The sequence below is a fragment of the Anastrepha ludens genome, chromosome 5 (assembly GCF_028408465.1).
Source record: "Anastrepha ludens isolate Willacy chromosome 5, idAnaLude1.1, whole genome shotgun sequence".
NCBI classification, from domain to species: Eukaryota; Metazoa; Arthropoda; class Insecta; order Diptera; family Tephritidae; genus Anastrepha; species Anastrepha ludens.
Window position 1 is genome coordinate 99181674 of NC_071501.1, and position 21476 is coordinate 99203149.

At 36.3% G+C, this 21476-nt stretch overlaps 1 protein-coding gene across 1 annotated transcript in view; it reads left to right on the plus strand.

Annotated features, from left to right (window-relative positions):
• LOC128864820 (neural-cadherin-like) overlaps window positions 1–21476 on the plus strand; it is a 154428-nt gene that overhangs the window by 41618 nt on the left and 91334 nt on the right. The window contains exons 5-6 of the mRNA XM_054104576.1: window positions 6888–7104; window positions 9748–10533. Coding sequence (XP_053960551.1) covers window positions 6888–7104; window positions 9748–10533 — 1003 coding nt within the window. The remainder of the gene's footprint in view (window positions 1–6887; window positions 7105–9747; window positions 10534–21476) is intronic.

Sequence of the window (21476 nt, forward strand, 5' to 3'; positions counted from 1 at the left end):
TTCTCGAGAGCATAGTGCTTCGGAAGACTCAGTCTTACATTGGTTTCTTTAATCTATTTTGATTTCTGACAGGCTAGGTGATTGACCTGCCACTAACATAAATGATGATTATTTGATAATTTGATTACTGGATCACCAGTTATTTTTTCACAAATCTATTTTTTTTATTTGAGACTAAATAAATAACAATTCAATATAAATAATTATAACGAATTGGAAAATCGGAGTTTAACACGTTTTGAACTGGACACTGAAAGTTATTGATCTGCAAGAAAACAGAAATTAGTTATAACAAATAGGTAAAATTTGTTCATTAGTTTCTTATTAGATTAGTATTTCGTTGACTTCTGTTGTTTTAAGAGTTTTTCGTACCTGCGAAGTAAACTTTATTTTAACCTTTGGCATTTCTCTAAGGAATAGTGTTCAATGCTACCTGCATTCCTTGTCATAGTTCACTGGGATTTTTAATTATTTTTTTCTTTTGCCTAACGCTAACCTTAACATCGTTCCACAAATTTTCAATACATTAATGTCGGGGCTTTGTGAACACAAAGCCAATCCAGAACTGCAATTATTTCTTTGGAGAGCCAATTATTCATCGCTTTTTCTGCATGCTTGGAGTTGTTATCACGAATGAATAACCAGTTTAATGGCATGGACCCAAAGGAAAATAACTCCATCTCGTTTTTGAGAATATCAAGACAAACAAACTTATCCATATTGTTGTCCATAAAGTGCAAACTTATCCAAGTGTTATTTATACAACTCTATTTCGAAGAGAATGGCCCCCAAACATTCAAGTTACCCCCACCAAGGTTTACGATCTTTGTGATCTCTTTTTATACCGGGGATTGAACTTTTGAATTTTGTCACGATGAACAAGTTTCTTTTTCCTATCAGAGCCAATCCAAAACATTAATTTTAATTTCTTGCGTAAAAAGTATTATTTTCCAGAACTTTACGTCTTTGCTTTTATGGGCATTGGCGAAAGACAAACTTGCCTTGATATTTCTTTTCGACAGAAGCGGTTTTTTTCTACTGGCGCATAAATCTTTCTGATATATTCAGGCTATACTTCTCATTTATTTCCAGCATTATCGCTCGGGAGTGCTTAAAAAGGTCACGTTTGCTTTTCTTAACGATGGCCTTTCCTGCGCAATTATAGCCGTTTGCATAGGTGTGTTTCGAAATTTCTTTCGAAAGCATACTTTTGGCTTTACTAATACCTCTTCCTCATCCCTAAAAGGTCCATCTGAACTAATGATTGAAGGAGAACTGCGCTATTTCGTTGTCCAACGCAATAATATGTATTTCTATTAAAACATGGCAAAAAGATAAATTAAAAAAGTTAAAGGACTTATTGTCCGTAAAAATATTAACGAGTATCAGATAATCTTCTAAGAAATAACAATTTTCATAAAGAACACTAAGTGCTATATTTCTTTGTCCGTAACGGTACTCGTATTGAATTGATTGTCCATAGCTTATTGATTTGGCCTCGATGTAAATTCATCGAAAATATATTATTATTTTTTGTAAGCAAGATAAGACGGGATCACAAGATGATATCATAAAACGAAATCATCAACAAAATCATATGATGATATCTTACGATGAGATCATATGATATATAACAGAGTCATATGATGAGAGCATACGATGAAAAAATCGAAAATATCATATGATGAGATCATCCAACTATATCATATGACGAGGTTATACGATTATATCATATGATGAGATCACATGATATGGTAATATTGGCGAAGTCATGGGAGAAATTTTTTCCCTTTACTATTATTATTGTTTTACTAGTTATTATTTTATATGTATTGCTTAAAAAAAATTTAATCAAACTATTTCTAAACAAAAAGATGGTTTTTGTCAGAAAACAGCTTATCCTATTTCAAAAGTATGAGTGATACGAATTACAAGAATCAGTTTAAAATAAACGTAGGCTTGAGTCCTTTAAGAATGATTCAAATTTTTTAAAGTTTTTTGAGTGCATTGTAAGTTTATATTTGTTAGCATAAATAAAAAGATTTTCACATTTCTAAACTTAAGCGTATTGATAAAAGATCTATTTTCATCCGGTAATTTTGGCTCCAGAATTAGGAACAGATTTTTTATCTCTTTCCGTTGGCTCCAGAATTAGGAACAGGTTTTTTTTTCTCTTTTCGTTCTAAATAAAATGATATACAATTGAGTCTGATTGAGAAAGTTATAAGAACAATTTTCTATGCTATTTACTTCTGCCAGTGTAATAAAATCAATACCACCATAGTGTTCAGTAAGCCTTTGATTTAGTAAACCTTTGGTAGGCATAGTATAAGCGCCGAATGCTCCAAAAAATGCAAATATGCATAGCTGGTTATGAATTAATAGAGGAATATGTAGAAAATTTATCAACTTCCTTGTGCCTTCAAGCATGTACAAAATATTGATTGGAATTTTTATCCATGATAGCCTTTCCGATTTTTTATTGTTCAAAATCAATACAAAATTGATAATTGGCCAGTTTTAGTTGAAATTAGGGTTTTTGTTTTTAAATAAATCTTAATGAGTGAACCCAAAGAGACTTAAAGCTTATATTAAAAGATAAAAATTGCAAAGTACATTTTTCTTTTCCCATGTTTTAAAAAAGATAATTATTTATAAACAAAAAATCTTTTTCAATTTTTTCATTCATATATTCCTTTTACCTGGTACCAAGGCGCCTTTAATTAATAGGTGGTAGCGCTAGACCAACAACAATACTTTGTACGTTTGATTGTCAAAGCAAGATATTGGAAAAGTAGAAAATGAAAAATGAATTCGCCTTGATTCATTCCGGGCTGACAGCCACATGGACACGGCGAAAGAAGAAAAAAAAAATCAGCTGATTTGCCAATACCACATTTAATAGATTCACCTTGCCTGGTACCCATGTTTGTATACTTCTATAAATTTCTAAAAATTATATTATGAGAATCTTGAAGACCTTTGAAAAACAAGCCCTGCCATGCTAATGGAAACCTAAAAATGCAATTCAGATTCTGTATCTATTATAAATATTAGGATGAATCGAACTCAAAACATTCAGACAGGAAATATTAAAATATTCTGCTGCAATAATATTTTCGGGTTTCGAGATACTATTACTTTCTTCTATAGTACGAATATTAGCAACGATTTTTAATATTCTTCGAAGAAACTTTTTGCTCAAATATTGAAAACTTCTGGTATTTGAAAGACCACCATCTCCTCATGAGACTCTTTTCTGGATTCTCAAAGATAATTTTTGAAAAAAACAAAAAAAAAAAACACTCGAACAGATGTAAAAAAAAACAAAGAAGTAGCACTTGATACCAGTTGATTGAAATTAAATTAGAAAAAAACTGCAATAGAGAATCCAACGAATCCGAATGACTGCAGTTCAAAACTCGAAGAGGTCTAACAAGAAGTCTGATAAGCAGAAATCGGAAGGAGAAGTATATGGTTTTTATGAGAAGATTTTTGATGAAAAAAATCTAATCGGATGTTTGGTCTGGCTGTTGAAAGCCGACCACTGTTTCCATGTCCAGCGATCCAAGTATTTTGAACTTGGCTTTAAGTTTTTCTGAAAACTAGTTTATTTGTAGGCTTGAGTGTACTAAGTAGTAAATTGGAAAAAATTTATAAAAACGAGATTAATGCAATGTTCATAATTTTGTTATGCAGTTTTTTAAAGCTAAAGAGCTTCGGTTTTGTTTTTAACATTTTTTTAAGTTTTTTTCTAACAGCTGTCACACCTCGACAGGCAATGGCAAGCATCCGAGCGTATTTCTGCTAAGAAAGAGAATCTCATAAAAAATATCTGCTGTTCGAAGTCGGCTTAAAACTGTATAGTAGGTCCTTTCATTTGTAGAACAACATAAAGACGCACACCACAAATAAGAGGAGGAGCTGAGCCAAATACCTGAGAAAGGGTATAAGCACCAAATACAATTTAAGCACTCTTAATAAATAAATTTCGTTTCTACTACTTCATAACATATGTTGTTACTTCTAAAAATTTATTTAAGTGTTTTAGAAAAAAAAAAATGTATTGCCAAAATTATTTGGAAGATGAAAAGGTATTCCGAATTGATATCTCCCTAGTTTATTTATTTTATCTCGTCACGCTTTTCATTACATTTACTTGACAATCCCACATTTTTACCATAATTGCCATTCTTCATATTGTATGGTAAAAAGACTTCAGAAGCACCTTTCGTAAATTACCCATTCACATACCTTTTAAGACTCTTTAAAATTAACAAAATGTCAGGAGGAGTAGCGTATTTTTGCTCCTCAACACTCAATAAAAGTAATTAATTTGAAATGTGCCAGTCATGTTTCTGATCATCATTAAAATGTACTTCTTTTGGCTCACTGCAAATTGCAGTTACATATGTATGTACAAGCTTATGGAGATATCGTAGCTACGTTAATATGTAAATACTTCATTTATAGATACATATACTTGTCCATAGGTATTATTAAAGTACATAAGTTGCTTTCAAAGTGCAGAGAGGACGACGAGAATCAAGTTCCGTTAATGACAATATAATCAAGCAATTTGCTTCCTTGATGCTTTCACCACTACATATATACATATACATGTACAGGCAAATGCAAATAAGCTGTTCCAGAGTTGTTTTGTGTGTACCCTGCAGTCATACCAGGTCATACATATCTGCTAGTTGAGAACTACTTTACTACCAGTTTGCTTGCTACGGAAATAGTTCATATTCTATTTTTTGTATGATAGCAACTGGTGTTTTTAACATGATGATCTCTGTGGAAGAAATTTCAATTGTCAGTATGCGTTTATTTTAGACCAACTAATAACTTCTCGGCCTCTGTAGCGGGGTACGAATTAAATAATCAAATTCTGTCTAAGTTTCTTATCAATGCATGAACTAGTTCTTATTGGACATAAAAGGGTCTAGTCCAGTTTGTGAGGTCACTAGTTTTGGGCCAATTGAAGCAGTCTGAAAAAACTGATAAACGAAAGTTTCAAACAAAAAATTGTATGATGCATTAAAACATTGCACAAAATTATTTCCTATCTTTAAATTTGTTAATCGACTTAATATTACACCTGGCAAAAAAGTGATTGTGGATATAAAAAAATCAGTTGAAAAAATTGTGCATTATTAATAATTATCATGACGATTCATCTCTGAAAGATATTGGCAAAAAATTCCCAGTAAAAAAATTTATTTCATAATAAGCCATTTGAGGGTAAATCATCATCATTATCAATTCCTCTTGTTCCGAATGGAATATGGGCACTTTGTTGTTTCACTTGTAGAGCAATTTTCATATAAACACAATTTCGTGTGCATGCTGCCGTAACAGGTGGATTTTCAATAGTTCTGTGGGTATCATTTGGAGACTGTATTGCTCATCGGCATAAATAAATATTTGTATACCTGTGACTTGAAAACGTGAAGTATCCTTATGTTACAAGCCTAAGAAAGATCTGGTGATCTGCACGGTTAAGATGACCAGATGCTCAATAGTAGGAGGCCGCCTCTAACCTGAAGAACTGACGCCTTTTGCAGCCGCTCGCTCCGAGACAAACGCTACGAACTTCGAGAGGCCATCAAATTGTATATGTCGAAGTTAATTTAATTTAAAAAAATTAAAAAATTTCATTAAGCGTTTTAAAAATATTTTATTATGCGTTAAATTATTTGGTATCTTTAAATTTGTTGTTAGAGTTAATATAATTTAATTTTGAAAATTTCATAAAATATAAATTTAAATTCTAAAATAACAATTCGCCTATCATTTAAAAGCTTTTATTATTTTCTAGTTGACTCCCGCTTAGTTGCACTCAAAATTAAAACAAAACTTGTGAGTGGGATTTTTAAGATTTACTGCGCAGACGATTAGCTCCATCAACATTCATATTCGCCTAATTCGCAAATCTGGCATTCTCAACGTTTGCAGCAATCATATTTGTAATATCAATGAAAAATATTTAATAGCATATTTAATATAAAACGTAATAATAATATTTAATATTATATTTAATAAAACTAACTCACCTCTAATCGGGCATTTTGCGACTAGTACAATTGCGACCACATGCGAACTAGTATGACTTCTTCGATCAAATACTATTTCATGACCTAGAATACTTACTAAGCGCTTTGACTTTTCACTCCAGGGTAGTTACAGAGACCCACTTACACATTCACAAGCATAAACAGCCAACTATTCATATAAAGTACACGCACACACGCACGCCCTGAATTATATTATATTGTAATAAAATATGCAAATTACATTCCAATAAAGTTGTGCAAAGCCAAAATGTGCGCAGAAACAAATTAAGCGACAGAAAGAGCAGAGCCAGTACCTGAACAGCTACACAGCTGAGCGAATAAGCGCCAGTACGACTGACCGACTTGGTCACATACGGCTCATTGAAATTCCGATAGGAAAACAACTGTCAAATGACATTTTATGTAAAATGAAAAATGTAAACGGAAGGACACATGGGGACATTTCCTGAATCGGCAAACAAAAACAAAAAAATATGCTAGCCAAAGCGTGCACACCCACCCATGCATATGAAAACTTGCGTTCATCATGCACAAAAATAAAAAACAAAAAGAAAATCATTCTGTCATATCGATCATTGTGCTGGCATATTTCCGATTTATTTTCCATTTTATGTAACCAAAAATATTGTGAAAAGAAGAAGCAGAAGTAAGAAGCGTAAGAAAAATAATATAATCATGTTGTTATAAAAATACATACGTACATACATACGTACATAGCTACTTATTATGCCACTTACCTACACCTCCTACTTACTTATATATGAATGCAGGCACTCACGTACCATATTTTCTTCTTCTTCCTTTCAGCATCATCTCGGTGAAGGCGAAATCTTTTGCAGATCGTGAGATACGCTACACGTTGAAGGCACAAGGACAAGGCGCTGGTACATTCAATATTGGTCCATCGTCGGGCATCGTTAAGTTGGCGAAAGAATTGGATTTCGAAGATTTACGACAGCCGCACGTCTACTCGCTGATAGTTACTGCCACCGAAGATTCGGGTGGTTTCTCCACATCCGTTGAGGTATGCACATGCACAAACACACAAATAAATGTAATATATATGTATATGTCCGTATGATTCTGGTTGCCTTCCTTTGTATGCCTTCATGTAATTCACATAAGCAGTTAAAGAATTGTGAAAGGATTCATGGCATAAGCGGATAAGCAGCGGATATGCAGATGTAAATATGAAAATAAAAATGTGTGCCGATGGCCACACTCACAATTCAGATGCATTCATGTGTGCACTAAAATTGTTAAAAAGCGCATTCAATACCCATTTATCAATAATATTGACTATTGGAGAGTAATAAAAATGAGCCACTGTTGGTATGAAACAAAATAGGTTAAAGAATATAGGAGACGTGACTTATGATGCATAGAGTATATGTGAAAAAAATTACAAACTACTAGTAAAAGAAAATATTACTTGTAAGAGAACTAAAATGTTCTGACCATTTCTAGAAGTGCTCAGAGAGCCATGCCTCAGAAAGAAATATTTTATATACATCATAAGACAGAGACTTATTCACGGGCAAAGCGGTTCTGATAATATGAACATCCAATATAAGATATGCTCTTCTAGGCTAATCGTTAAAAATTTCAAAGAAATCACGGAAAACGTCAAGTCACAGTGCATCTTGAGCACTTACACCATATAACCCAAGAACTGAAGCTTAGTTAGTAACCCATTTGAAACCACTTACATGAGGCTGATCTTAAGAAGAGGTTCTATGATTCGATGATTCTATGCTGGAAAATAACACAGTCGAGCCATTTTTGGAAACGGTTGGTAACTGGCGATAAAAAAATGTATCGCTAGCGAGATAAAAAGACCGAAAAGATCGTGCTCAAAATCCGGCTAGCCGGCCCCCACGATCTCCAAGTACGGTGCACTAGACAAGGCTAGTTTACTGGGCCGGCAGACCTTTGTCGGGCAAAACCCGAGTCATTCCGGTAACGTAGAATCGGCTGCCATGAGCATGATAGTTTGCTCTCCACCTTTGAAAGTTTGCTCTCCTTTTCTGGGCACACAAGCGCAATTGCTACTAAAGTCCAAAACCGTAACATGGTCATCAAATCGCTTGCCGGCAGTACTTGGGCAAAGACAATAAAATGTTGTTGGTGGCATTTGGCCGGCCGGTTCTGAACAGTGCTGCACCATCTGGTAGGCTGCAACTAGTGATTCGCATTGGCTTAAGCTTCAGACATGCCAAAATACTCCATTCAAGACAGCCACGGGATGCCTCCTGATGTCACCCCTATAACACCTACACAATGAGACACTAATGCTTATTAACAAAGAGCACAATAAAATACTCAGTAACTATATTCTGCTAGGATGCTACCGAAGATTTCCCTCGCGGGCACGTCAGAAGGCATCTTTTGAACTATTCTGATGAGATCCAAGATAAAACGAAACTACAACTATTGGACCGGACAGTATATAGAGACAGACGCTAAATGACATTTATCGGGGGACACTTACCACCTTCTCAAACTCCCGTCCTCTGAATGCCGTCATCGGAGTCCAACCACCACCCATAGCAGATGAAGAGCTTCAGAGGTTCACGTTACCACGACAGTCGGTTCTACGATACCGGAACAACCCGCAATTATATCTGGTCAAGGACTGTTACTTCATGCTGCTACACCAACAACAAGAGCTTCAGCTACCCCGAGAGACCCGCTTATCTTTGGCACAACTACCTTCTAGAAACTCCAGCAAACTAAACTTCTATCTATCTAAAATCGACCCCGACATACCCAACATAAGTCCAGCATATGACGGCACTCCGCACATTACTAACCACCTTTTCACATGTCCCATCAACCTTACGCACCTAACATCACTCTCCCTCTGGGCCCAACCTGCTAAAACCGCACGTTGCCTGGGCCTACCGTTAGATAAGTTAGACGAAGACAATTGGTACTACATTGCAGTGACTGGGTTTAGTAAACTGCTACAACAACAACATCTCCAAGTACAGATTAATGATCAAATTTTGATCATGATCAAAGCTGCCCTCATTGGATCAAATACTGAATTCGACTGCCAAGAACAGGCTAGATTAAAATAGACAATTCAGCAGGAGTTGCCAGAATCTTTAAATAGTAAAGGTGTTGTGTGCCAACAACCTCAGTTCTAACACATTTTTAACAACGCGCCACATGCTTTGAGGGCTTAGATGGCAGACTTTATCGCATATGCCGTATAGTTCAGACTTGGAAGCAAGCATTTATTACACCTTTTGAAGTATTTGGAAACTTCTCTTAATGGTACATAGCTGACCTCAAAAATAGCTTGTGAACTAGTGAAGTTTTTTTAGGACGAGTACTTCTTTAGACGTGAAATTAGGAAATTGCCTTTCAAATGGGCAAAGATCTATCGAAAAAATGGCTCATGTTTTATATAATTCGCTTATTCCTAGCTATTTTTATCTCACCGAATTAAAACCAAATATAGCCAACATTTTTACCTTCCGATATCCGACAGACGAAAATAGATATTTACAACCTCAAAGCTCTCAAAACTGAAAAAAGGGCGTAGTTCGCTACAGGGCTATTGAAAAAATTTTTAAACATACGCCTTTTTTTAATACTTGAACCATAATTTAACAATCAGCAACTCTTATAATTTGCTTATTTTTCTTCTCTCCTATAGCTAACCATCCGCGTGACTGACGTCAACGACAATGCACCGAAATTCGAGCTACCTGATTATCAAGCACACAATGTGGATGAAGACATTCCTCTCGGTACGAGCATACTACGCGTCAAAGCAATGGATTCTGATTCGGGTGCAAATGCTGAAATTGAATATCTCGTCTCGGATGATCACTTTGCGGTCGACTCGAATGGCATTATTGTCAATAATAAACAACTCGATGCCGATAACAACAATGCCTACTATGAATTCATTGTCACAGCGAAAGATAAAGGCGAACCTTCCAAATCTGGCACAGCCACTGTACGCGTCTATACGAAAAACAAGAACGATGAGGAGCCAAAATTTTCACAACAGGTCTATACACCGAATGTGGATGAGAATGCCGGACCGAATACGCTCGTCACAACTGTTGTGGCCTCCGATAAAGATGGTGACAATGTACGTTTTGGTTTTGTCGGTGGTGGCACCTCTTCTGGGCAATTCGTTATCGAGGATATAACTGGTGTGATACGCTTACATAATAAAGCTATTTCACTGGATCGTGACAAGTATGAATTGAATGTGACAGCAATGGATGATGGTTCGTGTTGTGCTAATGGTGATCACACCATACACACCTCCACCGCTGTCGTTGTGGTCTTCATCACCGATGTAAATGACAATAAGCCGGTGTTCAAGGATTGCGGCACTTACTATCCAAAAGTAGAAGAGGGTGCACCCAACGGGAGTCCAGTGATAAAAGTGGTCGCCACTGATGAGGATAAAGGCGTCAATGGACAGGTATGTGTTGAATATTTTTCACTTTCGTAGCTCATTTCATTCGAGGGGTAGGTAATTAAGATTTCTACAACACAGTAGGGGGTTGACCAGTACTCATGAGAGTTGATTAGTGTTTGGTGAGTGTAGGCACTAAGAAAATGTCGAAGTTGTTTTACATAGAAAAGCAATAAAGAAATCCTTTAAAATTAGAATGGCAATATCAAGGCGGTGGTGAATGGTGGTGGTGCTGGTGTTGAGAAAATTAGAAACTATTTGCTAGTAGCAAGGAGAACAATTTCATGAGCATACAGGCACAAAAGCAATAGCCGAATGAAATATGGATGTGTGTATAGTATATATATACCACCTGTACGTTAGGGTGGCATAAAAAAAAAGTTGATGTACTAAAAATTTGTTGCGCCACCCTTCAGAAGTGGATTGTGAAAGAAACGTACCCACATTGTAATAGAAAATACCTGTATTTTTTTATTGGTTTTTTTAAATCTGTTAATATTTAGTGATACTGGAACAGCGGTCGATCGCAGATCTTGCTAAGATTTAACAGAGAAGCTATAAGAAAAATGATAGATGTATTAACTGGTCATTGTTTAATAGGCAGCCACGCTAGAAGGTTAGGACTCCCCTACTTCAATTTCTGTAGAAGCTGTATTAATACAGAAGAAGAGGAAACAGTCAGACACCTTTTATGTGAGTGTGAAAGTCTGGCTATGAGAAGGCTGCGCACTCTTGATACAGCATATCTAACCGATGTAGCGGACATAGCCCATCTAAAACTAACGAAGCTCTGCTCGTTTATTAAAGCTACCGGATGGTTTGAAAAGGAACACGTAGAGTAAGGATAAGCTCCAGTGGTATCAAAATGGACCTGCGAAAGGTCTAAGTGTGTCTTTATGACAACCACCCCACCTACCTACTGGAAGGCCATTGAAATATTTCACTTTTCAATTCTGCCATAGAAAACTATTGCACAGATATTTATTGCTAAGCTTTAATTATTTATTTGTCTCTCATTTAATATTGTATAAATATTAATATTTTTTGTTTTATGGAAATACAGTTCATTATACTAAAAAACCAAAAAAAATTAAAGCTTCCAGCTTTTATGCAACAAATTTTCATCGGCCTCGGCGGCACACCTCCATCTGATGGTCCAAATTTTCGATGACGCTGAGGCATAATTGAGGTTCAATGCCGTTAATGTGCCGAATTATCTCACCCTTTAGCTCTTAAATTGCTGCTGGCTTATCGACGTACACCTTTTCTTTCAAATAACCCCAAAGGACGAAGTCCAACGGTGTCAAATCACATGATCTTGGCGGCCAATTGACTCGCCGCGACGTCAGATTATTCGGCCATAAAATTTTTCGCGCAAAAGAGCCATTGTTTCGTTAGCTGTGTGACAAGTGGCACCTTCCTGTTGAAACCACATGTCGTCCACATCCATATCTTTTAATTCGGGTCATAAAAAGCTCGTTATCATCTCACGATAACGAAGACTATTCACAGTAACTGCCTGGTCGGCCTCAATGATGCCGCCGACCCATAAACCGCACCAAACAGTCACTCTTTGTGGGTGCATTGTTTTTTCGGTAATCACTCTTGGATTATCATTCGCCCAAATGCGGCAATTTGGCTTATTGACGAATCCACTGAGGTGAAAATGTGCCTCATCACTGAAGATGATTTTCTTCACGAAGTGCGCATGCATTTTGATTTGAACGCCCGTTTTCATAATAAGCCTGAATAACTATAACGCGTTGTTCGATAATGCGCCTTTCCCTGGTTCAAATTGAGTTAGTCTGAGATTGAAAAATGTCAAATGAAATGCAGAAACAATCTTGACCTTTAGGTGTGGTTCACATTCAACATGGGCCCTTAAAATTTAACCAAACTTTAGGCAAATTTTCGTCCTCTAAAATGCAAATCTAAACTACCTCAAGAATCCCATTGATTTTTGATAATTTTTTTTGCTGACGGGCGTTAGGTGGCAAAAAGCCATGCAATTTTGAGCTGCTTTAAACTTTGCACTTTTTATACCAAAATTTAGGGGACAATAAAAAAGCATACTGGATATTTTTCTAAAGATTCTGATTGAAGAGTAAGAAAATTTGTTGACGGGTTATTGTTTTTTAAAATTTAAACAAAAGTTGAAACTTGGATTTATGTTTTTGTTTTTATAAAAATAATTATTGTATTAAAATTAAAAAATAAATTAAGAAATCGTAAAAACTTGTCAATAAGTTCTGCTGCAATTGTTAATTAACGCAGAGTACATAGGAAAAGGCCCTTCAGCTAAAACTTTATATTTTTCAAAGCTCAAAACACATGTATTTTTTCCACAAGTAATCAAAAAGAATAAAATCTAAATAAAAAATTGTTAAAAAAGTGTATTAACTGTTTGTTACAGGACCGCAAATTAAACCTATAAATGACCTTATTTTTTAGTTTCTATTTTTATTATTCAAATTTAGATTATTATTTCAATTAAAATGTAACAATTTTGCAGCTTTTGCAGGCCAATATTAATGCTTGTCCTACGAAAAATATTATTGTATTTTTTAGCGTTTTCAAAAAACAAAACATTGTCAAAGAGGCCTTTTTTCATATAAAATACACTAAAACACATAAAATATCATTGGCCTTGGGTCGCCGGGCACAAATTGAGTCATTGTTTGCAGATGGAAAGGAATCAATTTAAGATTGAAGTACTAGAGTCATATAATAGAATCTCCAAAGCCTTTTACATTCCTAAGTAAAAAATTTTTATAACCAATTAAATTAAAATTATGTATCCGAAGAATATGAATATTTTTGCAGGATATTTAATACTTAAAGCCAGGTGTATCTTTATATATATATTTCTTATGTTCGTGTGTTTGTCACTGAACTCCTCCTAAACGACTGAACCGATTTTGATGAAATTTTTTGTGTGTGTTCAATGGGATTCGAGAATGGTTTAGATTCACAATTTGGTCTCCTTGGGGTCTCGAGATATAGGTCAAAACGTGGGCCCGGGTAACCTTCGGATGTGTATATACAATATGGGTATCAAATGGAAGCTGTTGGTGAATGCTTTAGTTCAGAGTATTTTTCATGCCGCTCCGTGACTAGGGTCCCGAGATAGAGACCAACACGTGGACCCTAGAATGTGTTTGTACAATATGGATATCAATTGAAAGCTGTTGGGGAATGCTTTAGTACAGAGTATTTCTCATGCCGCTCCGTGACTGGGGTCTCGAGATATAGGTCAAAACGTGGACCCGTGTAACCTTTGGTTGTGGATGTGCAATATGGGCATCAAATGAAATCTGTCGATAAGTGCTTTAATGTGGGGTAATTTTCATACCTATTGATGACTAGGGTCTCGAAATATATGCCAAAACGTGGACCCGCCGTGTCTTTAAACCGAATTAAACCAAACTTACACACATTGTTAAGTATTCACTGTATTGAAGATGGTTTCCGTTTAGTTTGAATACCTATTGATAGATAGGGTCTCGAGATATAGGTCAAAACGTGGACCCGGGTAACCTTCGGACGTATATGTACAATATGGGTAGCAAATGGAAGCTGTTGATGATTTCTATAGTATAGAGTATTTTTCATACCGTTCCGTGACTAGGGCCTCGAGATAGAGACCAAAACGTGGAGTCAAGAATGTGTTTGTACAATATGGATATCAAATGGAAGCTGTTAGTGAATGCTTTAGTTCACAGTATTTTTCATGCGGCTCTGTGACTAGGGCCTCGAGATAGAGACCAAAACGTGGAGCCTAGAATGTGTTTGTACAATATGGATATCAAATTGAAGCTGTTGGTGAATGCTTTAGTTCAGAGTATTTTCCATGCCGCTCCGTGACTAGGGCCTCGAGATAGAGACCAACACGTGGACCCTAGAATGTGTTTGTACAATATGGATATCATTTGGAAGCTGTTGGTGAATGCTTTAGTTCAGAGTATTTTTCATGCCGCTCCGTGACTAGGGCCTCGAGATAGAGACCAACACGTGGACCCTAGAATGTGTTTGTACAATATGGATATCAATTGGAAGCTGTTGGTGAATGCTTTAGTACAGAGTATTTTTCATGCCGCTCCGTGACTAGGGTCTCGAGAGATAGGTCAAAACGTGGACCCGGGTAACCTTCGGATGTGTATGTACAATATGGGTATCAAATGGAAGCTGTTGGTGAAAGCTTTAGTACAGAGTAGTTTTCATGCCGCTCCGTGTCTAGGGCCTCGAGATAGAGACCAACACGTGGACCCGGGTAACCTTCGGATGTGTATGTACAATATGGGTATCAAATGGAAGCTGTTGGTGAAGGCTTTAGTACAGAGTAGTTTTCATGCCGCTCCGTGACTAGGGCCTCGAGATAGAGACCAACACGTGGACCTTAGAATGTGTTTGTACAATATGGATATAAATTGGAAGCTGTTGGTGAATGCTTTAGTGCAGTGTATTTTTCATGCCGCTCCGTGACTAGGGTCTCGAGATATAGGTCAAAACGTGGACCCGGGTAACCTTCGGATGTGTATGTACAATATGGGTATCAAATGGAAGCTGTTAGTGAATGCTTTAGTTCAGAGTATTATTCATGCCGCTCTGTGACTAGGGCCTCGAGATAGAGACCAAAACGTGGAGCCTAGAATGTGTTTGTACAATATGGATATCAAATTGAAGCTGTTGGTGAATGCTTTAGTACAGAGTATTTTTCATGCCGCTCCGTGACTAGGGTCTCGAGAGATAGGTCAAAACGTGGACCCGGGTAACCTTCGGATGTGTATGTACAATATGGGTATCAAATGGAAGCTGTTGGTGAAAGCTTTAGTACAGAGTAGTTTTCATGCCGCTCCGTGTCTAGGGCCTCGAGATAGAGACCAACACGTGGACCCGGGTAACCTTCGGATGTGTATGTACAATATGGGTATCAAATGGAAGCTGTTGGTGAAGGCTTTAGTACAGAGTAGTTTTCATGCCGCTCCGTGACTAGGGCCTCGAGATAGAGACCAACACGTGGACCTTAGAATGTGTTTGTACAATATGGATATAAATTGGAAGCTGTTGGTGAATGCTTTAGTGCAGTGTATTTTTCATGCCGCTCCGTGACTAGGGTCTCGAGATATAGGTCAAAACGTGGACCCGGGTAACCTTCGGATGTGTATGTACAATATGGGTATCAAATGGAAGCTGTTAGTGAATGCTTTAGTTCAGAGTATTATTCATGCCGCTCCGTGACAGGGGTCTCGAGATATAGGTCAAAACGTGGACTCAGGTAACCTTCGGATGTGTATGTTCAATATGGGTATCAAATGGAAGCTGTTGGTGAATGCTTTAGTTCAGAGTATTTTTCATGCCGCTCCGTGACTAGGGTCTCGAGATAGAGACCAAAACGTGGTATTGAATAAATAAATAAATAGTATGAGAATAAAGAAATACATAATATGAAAACCATACCTTTTCTGTTCTAAACCATATCTATTCTATTTCAGTGTGCCCAGCGAAGCGGGCCGGGTTTGCTAGTATCTATATATAAAACTTCAGGCACAAATAAAATTTAGAGCTCGAACGAGCAAATATTTTTCGAAGGCTCTAAAAATTGCATATACAAATAGCAGCTTTATGCATTCGCAACGTACCATAAATGCCTATGAGCCTATATCTTAACACATTCTCGACGGAGCGTTGCTGGCTGTGCTTACTGTGCGTACGGGGCCGTTTTTTGTCAATTGCTACAACCGCACATAGGTTTACAAAAATTGCTATAATTTTTTATGTAATTAATATTTTTGTATTGAATTTTAAAGAAGGGAGCATAGGACTTGATTATACACAAAATTATGCTTCAAAATATTTTTATTATTTATTATAAACATATTTTTCAATAATTTTCAAATTTCATTTTATTTCATTATACGAGTAATCCAATATTTTTTTTTGTGGGGTATGCTTGAAAACATTTTTTAATATGTAGGGGAACTTTACAGCTCTAACACATGTATGACGTATATCGACGTATTTTGTGCGAATACAATACACGACAACTTTGTTTTGCTGTCTTACCGTTGTTCAAAATTTTCACTAATGCGTGATGTTTTATATTTCATGACAACCTTTTTGTTGAGTCAAAACGGGGCGTTCGTGTAGAAGTTGAGGGCTCATTGGTTGCTTCTTCGGTATTAGAATGTGATATATCGGGGCTTGTACTTTTATGAACCTATTTTCCGTTGAATAAGCAGTTGAGTTATCGCAGAAATTTAGGAAAGTACAAAATTGAAAAAACCGATCTCTACTCATGGTAGTACCGAAAACTGAAGTGTCTAAAAATTGGTGTGTCGACCAATAATTATATATTTTGTTTTTCCTTACTAATCCCGTAAGTAATATAAGACCAAATACTTTTTTCATTGCCGAAACTGTGACAACAACCCGTTTACATCCATGTTCATGTTTTTTATACTTTAGGCTATTTGCATTATGATATCGATTTGTTTGGTAAATAATTTTTTGAATTAGGTCTTCTTCAACGAATAAAGATGTCAGATCGGCAATGCTTTGAGGATTGTTTGGAAAGATTTTCAGTCCAGAAGCTCCTTCAAATTGCTCATTAGATCTTTCTAGTTAGAAATCCGACCAATCCTTATCATTTTCTTCAACTTCTACTTCTTCTTCACTTGATGACGATGAAAGCAAACATAATGTACTCGCAGTTTTTTCGTATAGCTTGAATTCAGAATCCTCACTGTCACTTTCATTTTCAACGATATTTGATAATGAATCTTCATATTTTTCCGAAATATTCTGAAATTCTTACATTTCAAAAATTACTGTAAATTATTATGTATAAACACAAGGCACGTGCTATTTGGCATGACTACCTCATAGTCTATAGATGCCTCTGTAGGTATCCACCACTTTGAGCGCTCCATTGAGCGATATTGGGCGTCATCCATCATGAATGTGTTAAGGAGTACTTGATTACTATTAGCTGCTTTACTTTCTGATGACTTTTACGCCTATTTTATGCAGATTTTGTGTGAGACGACCAATAGTAAAATTTCCCGAAAAATAATTTCATAGAACACATTAGAGGGCGACTTTACAAATGTATTATTTTCCACACTAATCCAAAAAAGAGTCAAAACGACACCATTTTGTTGGAAATAATTGTTTAAAATATTCTCTAAAAATATTTTTCATTAAATTCTACTATATATATATATTCCAAATAGTTATTTCGCTCAGATAGGTTAGGATAGGTTGACTTGGCTGGCTGAAAGCCATCACATAGACCTATTGATCCTTAGTGTTATCAGATGGAGCTAGACCCTTACGTTTCTTTGTAGTAGACATCTGCGTCTTTTGCGAATCTGAGTAAGCTTTGGTGCTCTATCCCCGAGAGGTTTTCTAACTTCTCATATGGTAAAGCTCCTAAGCATTTTAATCTGGTTCTAGCTAATGCAGGACAGGAACATAGAAGGTGTTCTAGCGTTTCCCTCTCTTCTAGCTCATTGCAAAATCTGCAGCTATCGTTGTGTGTGATTCCTATCTTGTATGCGTCCGCCGCTAGCAAATTGTGGCCTGTCAGCATACCGCTCAGATAAGTATTTTAAGAATTTTTTGCCTCTTTTGATAAGCCTCAAAAAATATATACCTTAGAATGCAAAAACCCTTGGGAGTTTTACTATACATATGGGGCTAGTACTTTCATCCACAGTTGGAATCACCCTAAAATATGGATCGCCATAAAAAAATGCTGATATTTTCTCTCTCTTTCAATACGCTTAAAAGAATTATATGTAATATTTAGTACTTCCACTTCTTTTGCATCACCCTAATGTACTGTAATAAATAGTATAGCTCTTTACATATTGTAGCTGCCCACCTTAGCTAGCTTAGTAGAAATTTATGTAGTCAATTAATAAAGTTGAACATTAAAAATGACCCAAACACGAACCATTTTCGCCCGACCAACACCGTTAATTCAATGGCTACACAATGCAAATGAGTGAACAGCAAAATAATACCAAAAGTTTGTACAAATACTCAAGCGCTAACTACCTTGCGGTAGGAAGCAAAATTCAGTATAATTGCCAGTAAAATATATCTAGGAATATAGGCAGCTTGTTGAGCTTCACAAGTGTATGACCGTCAAAATGGAGAGCGTACTTCAGCGTAACCATAGCGCATTCTTCTTTTGTTCCTGTGATTGTATTGAAAAAAAATGACCTTATTTTCGTTGGCAAGTTAATTTGAGATTTTTCATGGAATTCTACAAGTTCGCTCCGAGTTAATCATGGCCTAATAAAGAAATTCAATGGCAAACAGTTATTTACGATTAATGAGCAATAAAGTGAAAACAATACGACTGCTGCCGAATTGCTTACGCCAAATGAATAAATATAAAAGACATTGGCATATTTCCTAGTGGTCGAGATTTGGGAAAATTTGAGAAATTAGAATATCTAAGCGTTATGAATTTTTTAAACATTTCCGCAGATAAGCAGTATATGCCACTTATGTTTATAAAGGAGATGTCATACCCCATTTTATAAAACCTATGTATATGCCGCTGAGATATAGGAATCAATAATTCAGCAAAAATTACAGGCTGTTTCATCTATACTTGTCACATGAGAACCAAATAATTTAATTAAAAGTGAATCAATTTTGGTTAAAATTTTAATAATAACACAATTCTTTGGGTGAATAATAATATCAAGATGATGGCACATTTAAGCAATTGTTTCTGCACTTTTCACAATATTTTACAGCATTTCTCGGGTTATGAGATCGATTCCCTCTCTAATATTGTCCTTCCGAGAGTTGAGTGTTTCAGGTTTTTAGTGTGCATCTCTTTCTTTAAGTAGCCCTACAGAAGAAAGGCAGGCGCTATATTTGAAAAAGTTTACAAAAATGTTTCGAGTAAAAATAATACAAAATGGCAGCTCCAGCCCTCACTGACGACGGTCGTGCGCAACGGTAAACAGTGTGCGCGGGGCACTCTACAGCCCTGCCAAGTGATCTGAAACGAAAAAACCAAAAACAAAACTTAAAGTAGATGAAATTTGTGGGGTCTTGTGAATTTCCGATTTTTAAAAACCCCTTTTTAAAAAAAATGGGGACCCCTTGGAAAAAAACACCTTTTTTACCTCTTTTTATTTGTTTTAACGTTAAAAAAAAACAATACTAAACTATTTTTTTTTTAACAAAAAACGCTTACTGAAGGCCCCCTAAATTGAATAAGCTTTAATTTGAGCCGCCAAACGTTGAAATCGATGTAGTCGTTGAAGCAGAATCGCGCCCCGCACGCAAAAAAGGTGTTTCGAGAAAAACGCGTTTACAGTTTGACGAAGAAAAAATCGTCTGTAATGTTTTGTTTTACACCTACATCTAATCAGGTATTCCCGCAATATACAGGATTCTTTCCCCATCTTCAAAAAGCATGTTTTGCTGAACTTTGGCGCTGATTTGGTCAATTCTGGCCTTTTTCGACAACACTGATACATTCGCCTCCGCTGATGTGATGAGTTCATCGTCCGTCTTCGCAGCAAAGTTTTTACTATTTATTTCTATGACAAACTCCAATGTCTGCATGGTTTTTCATATTGATGAATAGCCTTCATTGAAGATGCTGGAAGCTATATACGCTGCTATCGTACGCACTATTTACTAAAGGGCTCGAAGAAACGCGTTGTTGATTATTACACTTGCACTTGATTACTAAATTAAAACCAAGTCCACGTTCACACGTATGAGAAAAAGTTACATCACTGTCACATTTTGTACACTTTAGACATTCAGATAAAAAGTTGAAAACAGTCGGAAAATTGAAAATGACATTACTATGGCCAACGTCAATTTCAATATCATCGCAACTCGCGTCTGTAATATTTTTAGGCGGAGGTACTGGCATATTCTGTTTCTCCTTCAATTTGATCCGGATTGTAATAAAATTTCTTTTTTTGCGGCCGATTCGGACGAATATCTCCCACTGATTTTTGCGTGTTCGGCATTTTCGATCACTGTCACTTGCCAGAGATTCGGAACGCAACTGAAATATGTTACTCTGAATAGAAATTTTTTGCGAGGGGCACCAACTTACTACCTGTAGTATAGATAAGCCGCTCAGGCGCCTCACCTCGAAGCGGCTCCAAGCGCGCGCTTCTACCTGTTTTTCAGCCAACACGCTCTCTCGTCTATAAGCTATACCTCGTAAAATCCTTCATATGCCTTCGTAAATGCCTTCACATTTTTAAGACCTTAAGGATGAAAATAAAATAATACAAAAAAATTAAATTTTTGTTGGTCGATTTGTACTAGAACCTCACTTAAGATCACTTTTCCATCAAATTTCTTCAGCCAATGATTTTCTGATCTTGACTTGGAGAGGTAGTTTTTTGTGGGAATCGGCCGGGGACACTGTAAAGGTTTCTAACTTCGGTACACCCTTGCACCCATTTATTTATGAAAGTCTTCGACTTCTGCAAATATTTTGCTGCAGATGCACGTGACAACATCGTGCGCATTGCAAATGTATCATAAAACTAACACCCCGCATAACGCGTATTGGGAAGGGATACACCTACTTAGCAGCATTGAAATGGTTTTTTTTCATGTTTACTCCACTCGGGAGCATATGGCCTCGACAAGAGTCAGTCTTGCGTTGCTTTCGTTAATCTACAATATTTTGCTTTCTGACAGGGTAGGTGATTATAAAGGAACTCTAAGTTTAAATTGACTTGTTTACGTTTCTGTTAGATAAACTATATTTTATATCAATTAATTATGTCACTTATTATAGAGAGCAGCATTTGGGGGGTTAGTTGATATGACAATAAGGCGCGGAATAAACTATTAGTACATTATTTATAATGAAGATGCGAAATAGTGAGTTTTATTAAAAGGCTGAAAACATAATCGCATAACTGGGTTATTACACTTAGCAT